The sequence below is a fragment of the Physcomitrium patens genome, chromosome 21 (assembly GCF_059467195.1).
Source record: "Physcomitrium patens ecotype Gransden chromosome 21, ASM5946719v1, whole genome shotgun sequence".
In the NCBI taxonomy this organism is placed as follows: Eukaryota; Viridiplantae; Streptophyta; class Bryopsida; order Funariales; family Funariaceae; genus Physcomitrium; species Physcomitrium patens.
In genome coordinates, this window is record NC_143430.1 from 10890700 (window position 1) to 10900205 (window position 9506).

Below are 9506 nucleotides of genomic sequence, written 5' to 3' on the forward strand. Positions count from 1 at the left end.
ACGAATTATACTTAAGGATTGATCTTCATATGTGTTTTTTGAGGTGGATTGCCCAAGCTGAGAGTAGTGTATGTTGTTTGACGTAGAATTATTCATAGTCTCTACAAGGCAGGAATTGTAAGTGTTCTGACTTCCTACGATTTTCTATGAGTTTTTGAATAAAAAATGAATGATACTCCGTCAGAATCCACATTGTTAGCAGATGAGGATTAGTCATTTGCTCTGTGACTATCAGTAATTTCATACTTCGCACACCTGTCCACAGTTGCAGAGGGTTTTCTATCAGCTGTGAAAATTGAGAAAGAAATATTCTAATGAAAAACATAAATAATTTTTTTTATTTATCTCTATTTATATATACATTAAAATTGTACTATTTAAATAAAGGTTGTTGTTAGTGCCCATTTAAGTGTCTATTTCTTTAGATTTGATGTGATTTTTTATTTGCATTCAATGCTAAAAACAAATAGTTATGTACTCAAATTCCATTGATACAAATATAGATTCTATTAAATGCGAACAGATTTTTGTATACATGGATCAAAGTTTTGTTATGAGCACTTAATGACTACTTATGGTTAATTCAGGTTAAAAAATTAAATAAATAGATATATTTTTAATATACTTAGTTTGAAATTGTTTTGTTGATAAACAAATAAATATTTATTTTATTTTTATTGTGATGACTTTTTTAAGGTAATTTTGTCATTTTTGTGTTTCTCTGACTCAAGAAAGTTTCTACTTCATGCACAGAAATGAAAAGTTGACATATTGCTAATCTTAATTTTTTCATTAATTTAATATTTGCAACTGAGATATTAAATCTTTTATTGTTCTTCCTTCGAATAATTATACATGTTATGGAACAAAAATAGAGTCCATTTGTTAAAATTATAATAAATTTAAACTCAATGTTTAGGAAAAGAAATGTACTATATCAAAAACAAAAAAAAAATAAATCAAGACCATGAAAATACTTTGATGCTTCAAAAAAATCAAATCAAGATGCCTTCTAATATTTCCGGTGTTCGTCTTTTAAAAAACAAGAACAAAAATTACTAGAATGAAGAAGACTTGATTTGCTAATTGATTGATGTGCACATTGACATCTCAATTCATCATCTTTTTCCTCATCATCACAATGACACATTTTTTACAAAATGCTATCCAAGGACTTTGTACTAGAGAATCCCTTGTATCCGATGTACTAAACATCCAAATGTCCACAGGCTGAATTTCAGACAGACACTAATTGTCTTCCTTCTTTCCTCAGAACAACCAATCCACAAATGTGCTTCAATAGAGATGAGTACCACAACAAATATGTTGCTTTCCCCACAGTACAATTTCTTTGCAGAATTCTGTAATCTTTAGGGAACAGTAGGAACATCAGATCTAGGAACCTTTCATAACAAGCTAAAATAGAAGTAAAGACACAGAGACTATTAATAAATGATATAGAAACAAAATAAATTCCTTATCACATTCTGATCCGAAATAAAGTAAGAAATTGGGGCCTGTTAAATGACCATTCTTATAGTGGACAGAAATCACTTCATGCAATGTGCATGAAGAAAGCTCATGATGTTAAGAAGTGACAGAAACGTTAGCCTTCGCAATCTTCAGTGAAAAATTTAAGACTCATTCAAAAGCGAATTGAACTACTTCAAAACCTGCATTATCAGAGCTACCTCATGACAGTCTCCAAGCTGGGACCGTAGACAACCTTACATCGTTCTTCAAACGAACCAACAAGGCGAGCTTGCACTTCATTGAAAAACATGTTTGCCACCTACAAGGTAATATCTAGATCAGTTCAATGCATTCTTGCAGCAATGAAAAAACAACTCTGACAAGCCATCTCTAGTACGAATATGCTTCAGCCTTCAAAGACATAGTATAAGTAAACAGCGAACATACCCGGCGATAAAGAGGTGATTTGAACTGGAAATCGACCACAAAAAAAAGATGGCAAGTTTCTGGAGTAGGACCAGGCTTGAAATGCCACTCATTGTTCAAGAAGTCAAAAAGATTACTTTGTGAAACTGTTGTCTGATTTAAGACATCCATGTGGGCCAAAAAACTAGTTAGTTCAGACCATGGTCAGGTTAATAATTAAATGAGTCTCTAACTGCTAGCATGAGTAAAACATAGGGCCCTTAAAAGATGATGTAGAAAATATGTTGAATGCCCTTTTGCCTGTACAGAACTATTGACGAATGTTTAAAGCGCATTCTGACATACAAAGGCTAGGAATATATTGCAGGCATGAAAAAAACTGGAGATCTAATTGGCACAACTTTACAACAAGGTTATAAGAATACCTTAATGAGGCGCGGAGCCTTGAGCTCAACATGAGATACATATCTTTCTACAAAAAGCTTAAATCCGATCTCCAGTTCAGCGTCCATTCTATCATCTGTACGCCATAAAACTTTTGACTTCTGGCACCAGGGTACGAAATCTTCATATAAATCAACTCCCGCCACAACGTCAAACACCTGCTCCGGCGTATACCTGAATGGTACACAGTTTTAGAAAAGTGAAATTCAACTGTAACACGACTCTCGAATTCCATATTTCTACAACCTAAAACAAGGTACACCATAAGTCCTACTTCACACTACCCCCCAAGCAATGACGTATCTGTGTACGCCATAAAAGTTTTTATGACACCAGTGCGAAATAGTGATAGTAATATATACATTCCTTGCACCTCCACTTCAGCCCATGCATGTTTGTAATATTGAGGAGCTTCGTTCTAATACATTCATTTGCCGTGTGTCATATCATCATTCCATCTGTGTGAAGTATCTAGTAAATATTGAGATAGTAAGGGTCGTCTATTATTGCAAACCCTAATATTCATGATTGCTGTTTTCAAGTCAGGATAATAAGTGGCATGTATAGGATATTGTTAAACAAAGCAGCTTCTAAGGTTACCAGCACTACATCTTTGCACTTTTATACAAACAAGTACCCAATTCAACATACTCTGAGAGCAGCCATTTTCCTCCAATTGCCAGAAGATATTCCTGAGTACACTCCCTCTGCATTCCAGAGAAGCAATGCTGGTCCTGCGTAACTAAAAGCAGCATTCGCATCAAATTTGACCACAACTTGAACCATTTACCCGATAACACGATCCTCTTCGAAATGCTTTGCGACTCCAATGTCCTCATCCCCGTCTCCGATACCCAAGAATCCGCGCTCTGGTTGCAATTGACGACCCCAAAAAGTGGCTGCCGGTAATATCCGCTGCATCAACTTCACCTCGTCCGGCAACCTTCCTTGCCCCCATCTACCGCCCTGAGCTCCGGCAACGTTCACCGTCTCATCCCCACCTCCAATCCTCTGCTGAGCAAGTGGAGCTACAGCGCGGTATTGCCGATGATACTCGAAAAGCTTCCCAAAAGACCTCACCGCCGCCCTCCCCACTCCCGATGGCGATCTCATCATCTTTCTCTTCCAATTCACTTCACTCCCAAATCAATGTAACCTCGCTTTCTAAGTAGAAAATCCTTTTCGACTCGACCAAACTCTCCTCCACAGAGAGCAACCCCCACTCCACCCCTCAATAGTTCTCGATCACGACAGCATACTTCGAATTCAAGTTACACTTGCACCCAACTTCGAAACTTAACCAAAACAGAATGAAGTGCTGTCAAAGCCAAATTGTAGAGGCAGTCAAGTTAGAATTGACATTAACCACAGGGGTTTCATTGCGTCCTGGAGTTGAATGTAACACTAATCTGACGGGCGTTGAACGTAGAAACAAAGTTGGACAGGCAGAGCGTCGGAGCAGGTGAAAGTGAAGCGCACATGTCTTCCATTCATGGATACGCGTGTCTACCTTTCAATGGTTGCTGTAGAGTCAATTTCATGTTAGGGCTTTAATTTTCCAAACCATCGCTATTTTTAGAGTGAGTTGCTTTGCTGGGCTTTAGTGCCAGCGCCGAAGACCAGTTACTCAAGAGCTCTTTAGCATGGCACGTATCTTCTATGTGGCTCGAAATGAAACCACAGCATGGTAAAATATTAACATCAAATAGGGACTGACCAAGAAAGATGCAAACATTTGAGTGAGTGGTCACAATATTATGGCTAGTGCAGTCAAGGAAGCTATTCCTGCACTTCAGGAAGGTTTATGTCATGTGAAGCAATTAACAGGCGAACATGACTCAAGTGAAAACATAGCGTTGGTTGACACTTTTTGCATTCAAGGCTCAATTCACTTGAAAGTGGCAAGTAAATCATCTAAGTCAAAAAACTTGAAAGAATGGTATCTCTCCAATTAAGTGCTACAAATCCTGGAACTCATCTCCTTCACCTCCTAAGCATGTCAACTGTAGCGAAATGGTTTGTGTCAGTGCTTTCACTTCAGTTGTTTTTAGCCACTAGTCCAAATTTGAGAACACTCCAGGCAAAACTCTTGTCCGTAATTAGAGGAAAGAATAATAAACTATGACTCAATACTTGGAACAAATTGGAAGAAATAGAGGTAGCCCATGTCCTTTCGTGGATCCTCTGATAGAGTAACCTGAAAATCGTTGAAAATAACCCATCGACTGTCTTTCCGAACATGAGCAAAGTAGTGACCAATGTGACTTACAAAAGCTAAAAGTTTGTATTTTCCTGGGCCATCTCGATAATTTATTTGCGGTTGTACATGAGTGTCCGTTCCCACATCCATCTCCATAGCTAAGGATTCCTCTGAATGGTTTGAGATCCACTAGGCTGCCCTTTTCATTTCCCCTCCCTAATACGCAAAACAAATATGTAAGTTCAAGCATCAACGCGGATGCTGGCAACACTATGACAGACTAATGTACAACGCGACATTTCAGACTGAAATCCAAACACGCTGAGGATTTCCACGCCCTTTTCGATCGCTGGAACACCACTTGATGTTTCGCTACCTCAAGGTTCTGGAATAGGATCATCGATATCAGGTAATTATTGCCAGTACCCAAGATAAGTTGAAAAGTTTTGAGACTGAAATCAATAAGCTTCATATCTTATAAATAAATAAACTTACGTTAATTTTTCGTAAAACTTAGCACAGCGCTAAAAATTATCTTCAAATTCCACCAGCTCAGAAAAAGAAGACGTGACAATTGACAGCCAACCCGAATCATCCATATGTGCCAGAAGCCAGTTCATAGCTTCTTCAAGTCCATTATTGAGGGTCTGAATAGCTGCTTAACCACAACGGATCCTTCGAAATCCATATCAACTAATTGAGACACAATGACAACTGCTGCTGGGCCAGCGTGCTCAGGAATTTCATCTGAAGCCACACATACATTACAGCATCCAATTTTAAAGTGTAAAATGCGTCAGAGACGAACACACGCAAACCTGAAATTAAAAATTAAGGACAAACGAGTGTCTTTTCCTCAGGTGATTTAACGGAAAGATGATTTGGGAACACATGCGACACACATCTTCACTCTGGTTACGTCGTAGTTTAATTCAAATAGAGGTATCAAGGAATGTTAAAACTTCATGTAAGACAATGGTAATAGGAACCGTAAGTCATGTTGAGAGCAAATACACGCCAGGTGTCTCAGGCAGAAAGCTGTTCGTCTAGCTGCAACGCTTTACAGTTCATATCACTAGTATCAACATCATCAGAGACATCCACGAAAACATCTGCAGCCAAGTCTCCTTATTAGAATTCCGTTTAAATGGACTTTAACGACTATAAACAGAGACCTCCACAAAATTAGAACGAATTTCTATTTGTTGCAAGCTGAGAAACGTACCAAGCTTTTTTGGAACCCAACCAGCTGCCAACACAAATTCCCGCACGTGAAGCACCAAATAGTCTGAGAACGTAGCTAATCTTGTTGTCCTGCCACAGAAAAACATTTACCACAAAATTCAAAGTTAGTGTTCTGATCTAGTTCCCGCTCTGCAATTGTCATTTCTGTCTGAGATCAACAAACCGTTTAGTTTCATTAGTCAAGAATAACTGCGAAATCAAGATGTGAAAAAAGCATTGGATTCATCACTTCAGGTCCAACACTGACAAACGTTGAAACTATTCGGACTGTTGTCAACCCTCATTCAACTACTAGTGAAACAAGTCAGATGGTCTCTAAAAATGCTTAGCAAAATTTGGTGAACAAACCCAGTATTCCTACATGAAGCTGCTGGTCAAAAACGAGATAGTATCAAATCATTCAATATAAATATTTCATCACAAAGAAAGTGCAAGCATTCACTTCTTTTGGTATCGCCTTAACAAATACAAGAAAATAGAGTATCAAACATTTCCTGAAAGAAAACACACTGAACAGTACAAACACCGACCGCGTTACATGATACAGCACAGCAGTGAAAAGATCAAGTTGGTCTTGTGTCTGTTATAGAAAAACCCATTACCTTTCTCAGGGATGAAAAGCCAATCCCAAAATGCGCAAGATGTTGTGACAAAAATCGATGCTCTACCGCGTTGTCCTCCGCATAACTATGCACGTCTGCAACGCACCCTTGTCAACGAGATAGCGTTCCCAAATATAAATAATGCACTTCTACCTGGAGCATAACATGCCACCTAGATAGCCTGCAGTCAAACATGGTGCTATGAAACTGGTGAAGCGAAAACCAATCTTCTATTCTACTAAAGAGATGTATGTAAGTATTAAAATTCCTCATGTTGAAGAATAATGAGCGAACACAGGAACCATAAAACTAACACAAACACCAAAAAAGAAAAAGTAATCACCTGCCCCTTCTAAATCAAACGTAAGTGTCCCAAGTTTCACCGCCAATGGTCTCTCACTACTGTTCAAAAACATGATAGTTGCCTCTGGATCCGTCCCAATTGCGACGCCCACACAGAACTGTTCCATCTGTAAGGATCATCCATAGATTGTCTGCTTTAACACATTTGAAGCACTTCCAGCCAGTAGGTGGCACCTTCACTCCATTGTTCAGTTGCTGCAACGACGAGGCGTGAAAACTAACTTGCATCTTGTTAGCAGTCCAAGCTGCGACCTCTTCCTTTCTTTTGGCACTGACAGCTGCAAGTAATCCATCCACTGCCAGCCTGATTTGAATCATCAAAAATGCAATAACCCATCAAAAGGAGTACGGTAAGAAATCGTTCACAATTGCTTATACTTCTGATGCCATTGTAGTCATGGTGCAAGCAAACCGAGATGAAATTGAAGCATCAAACATTGATGTAAACAAGATAAGTGTAAGAGACTCCTTCAACCAATACAAGGCATAAAATCAAATAAAATCAAATACAGGTTAGACTTTGAAAAATCCCATAAAAGAAAAAATACGCAACACAAGTCATGTAGCACATAACCACAAGAAAGTGTGGCAACCACGCTACCATTTCAGGGATCTCCGTGCTAGAATAAGGAAGTGAGATGAAGTCTGGCAATATGATAATGCTGTAGGATGCTTCGTATTCAGGATCTTTGATAACAAACCCCTCTTCAACTTCTGTCAGTCACGTCACAATTGTTAGAAAAGCACAATACAACACATCTGCAAAACCAGCGTCACGACGTCTAGTGAGTCAGCAACTTACCAGTCGCGAACTCAGTGTATAGGTCACTTATTTTATTAAAGAAATAATCATGAAGCCACAAACCCCGCGCAAAGACACGAAGAGACACTTTTAGCCATTCAATAGCAAGTTGCAAGTAAGCTCTAGAAAAAACGGATATTAGAATTTAGATTTCATATCGATTGCAAACAATGCTGGTTTCTTCTGTGGCCAATCCTCTCTAACTTGTTTCAATGTTTCTTAGATATTCAAATAAACTGGGTTATCAGTCTTTTCATAATTCCACATAACGTACTCATTACCGAACGCCAAAAATGACTACATGTCGACAAACAAACCTCCCAGAGAACTCTGCATCAAACCTCTCAGATGGTGCTGGTTAATTGGTGATAATAAGAGAGATACGAGACGACTTAAGAAGACCAATCCAAATTATACTTCTCGCTCAACTAGACCCTTCTAGATTATCAGGCGTTGCCAGGTTTAGGGTCCGAGATATTGGTAAACATAAAAAAATCAAGAATTGGTAAACATCTACAATGCGGAAATGGGGATCACGCGGTTCAAGTATCCAATGAGCTACTATTGATCCTAACGTTCGTTTATTGCCTAATTAACACGCCAATGCAATGTGGAAGGAAAGGCTGATTCGGATAATATAGAGAGCTACCCCCATTCCCTGTATAAAGACACAAACTAGACTACCAGTTTGCTCTTCTCCAGGACTGGGAACACTCTCGCTGGAGACAATAAAGATTGTATGTGAGCAAACAACCCTCTCTGACACAGCATTTAATCTACCCAATTCGTACAGTGCAGCTACTTCACACATACTTTTGCATTCTGATTGTGCACAACGCTAAATATTCATCTCCTAATCAATCAATCTAGTTAATATCACAATGTAGGAGTCTTAAATTTGGTATGGCGAATTGTAGCTTTTCAGAGAGCTCCAACTTAAAATTGTTACACGACCCAGTCCTTGCAATAGACAAGAAACCTACAAGAATTTCAAATTCCACGAATTCCTCACCGGTGTGGAAAATGAGACACAGCATTCTTGCTTGTAGATTCAACTCAACATCTCGGGGATCCGCACTTTGGATACATGAAATCTTCTCTCTCTAAACTAATATCCTTGGGACTGGGTGGATGATATTAGTTTATGGAGGTTATTAGATTACTTAATATTAAATGGGGTATCTGTGTATGGTAAGACTGGGTTCTTCTTAGTTGCATACATACTAGTTGGCAGGAATGTAATTCACTTGTAATGGGTTTTAGTAATGCCAAATTTAAGAGTTTCAGATCTAGGACTGAGGCAGAGCAATACTTTAAGGGTCAGTGCTCATGTCTTTGGTTTTAGCCTAAGTTTTTGAAATTGTAGTACTTGTACTTCAGATTTGGAGCAAATTTTGTTTCTACAGGTTTTGAATTTGATCTTCCCAAGAGCTTTGGTTAGTATATTGGCTAGTTGCTCAATGGTTCAAACCAATTCAACTTCAATTGAACTATCTTTAATTTTTTGTCTAGTAAAGTATAAGTCTATTTTAAAATATTTGGTTTTGTCATGAAAGATGAGATTTTTGGATAACTTTATTTTACTTTGGTTGTTGTATAAAATTGTTGTTAGTTTGTTATCCACAAAGCCCAATTCTTATGCTCATTATCTTAGTACTTTATAGGTGTTTTTTATTAATGCTTTTTATTTAGATTTATAGGAAGACCTTCATGTTCTTGTTTGTTTTTTGAGCACCCTGAAATTGAAGAGTTGTCTACAATGAAAATATAGGCTCCAATTGAGATGCAATCATTGTTGTGTCTTGTGTAATCAGCCTCAAAGAAACCTTTCAATGTAATATCTTCTTCCTAAAGATGCTAAAGATCTATGGAAGTACTTGACTACAAAAAAAAGTAGTGATTTTATAGATGTGATGTGGTGTATGCATATAGCTACTAAAGAGAAATATAT

At 38.0% G+C, this 9506-nt stretch overlaps 2 protein-coding genes across 5 annotated transcripts; both read right to left on the minus strand.

The window, feature by feature from the left end:
- Positions 1–1458: 1458 nt before the first annotated feature.
- Positions 1459–3793, minus strand: LOC112274441 (uncharacterized). The gene is made up of 4 exons (XM_024503950.3): positions 3134–3793; positions 2325–2517; positions 1921–2052; positions 1459–1792 (listed from the first exon to the last, which is right to left on the minus strand). The coding sequence occupies exons 1-4, from the start codon at positions 3457–3459 to the stop codon at positions 1688–1690; spliced, it is 756 nt and encodes a 251-aa protein (XP_024359718.1). The 5' UTR covers positions 3460–3793; the 3' UTR covers positions 1459–1687.
- Positions 3794–4613: 820 nt separating this feature from the next.
- LOC112274442 (uncharacterized) lies at positions 4614–8483 on the minus strand. Of its 4 annotated transcripts, none has more exons than XR_016499659.1 (8): positions 8205–8472; positions 7355–7467; positions 6734–7057; positions 6391–6485; positions 5769–5857; positions 5558–5655; positions 5039–5290; positions 4614–4759 (listed from the first exon to the last, which is right to left on the minus strand). XR_016499659.1 is itself a non-coding variant. In XM_073529936.2 (7 exons), coding segments are annotated over exons 1-7 (669 nt in total). In that variant the 5' UTR covers positions 8367–8483; the 3' UTR covers positions 5489–5654. The 4 variants fall into 4 exon arrangements, 1 of the variants encoding a protein (XP_073386037.1); XR_016499658.1 differs by having other exon boundaries at positions 4614–4928; XM_073529936.2 differs by lacking the exons at positions 4614–4759; positions 5039–5290 and having other exon boundaries at positions 5489–5655; positions 6734–6860; positions 6976–7057; positions 8205–8483.
- Between the last annotated feature and the right edge of the window lie 1023 nt (positions 8484–9506).

What these genes read in the sequence shown, in the direction of transcription:
- LOC112274442 (XM_073529936.2), bottom strand. Translation starts at nt 8,366, where the DNA reads ATGTGTGAAGTAGCTGCACTGTACGAATTGGGTAGATTAAATGCTGTG. An exon ending in TCTTTATACAGGGAATGGGG is followed by an intron (nt 7,468 to 8,204) that starts GTAGCTCTCTAT and finishes CGTGACTGACAG; the next exon opens with AAGTTGAAGAGGGGTTTGTT. An exon ending in GGACTGCTAACAAGATGCAA is followed by an intron (nt 6,861 to 6,975) that starts GTTAGTTTTCAC and finishes TGATCCTTACAG; the next exon opens with ATGGAACAGTTCTGTGTGGG.
- LOC112274441 (XM_024503950.3), bottom strand. Translation starts at nt 3,459, where the DNA reads ATGATGAGATCGCCATCGGGAGTGGGGAGGGCGGCGGTGAGGTCTTTT. An exon ending in GAAGAGGATCGTGTTATCGG is followed by an intron (nt 2,518 to 3,133) that starts GTAAATGGTTCA and finishes TGTACCATTCAG; the next exon opens with GTATACGCCGGAGCAGGTGT. An exon ending in AATCACCTCTTTATCGCCGG is followed by an intron (nt 1,793 to 1,920) that starts GTATGTTCGCTG and finishes ATTACCTTGTAG; the next exon opens with GTGGCAAACATGTTTTTCAA.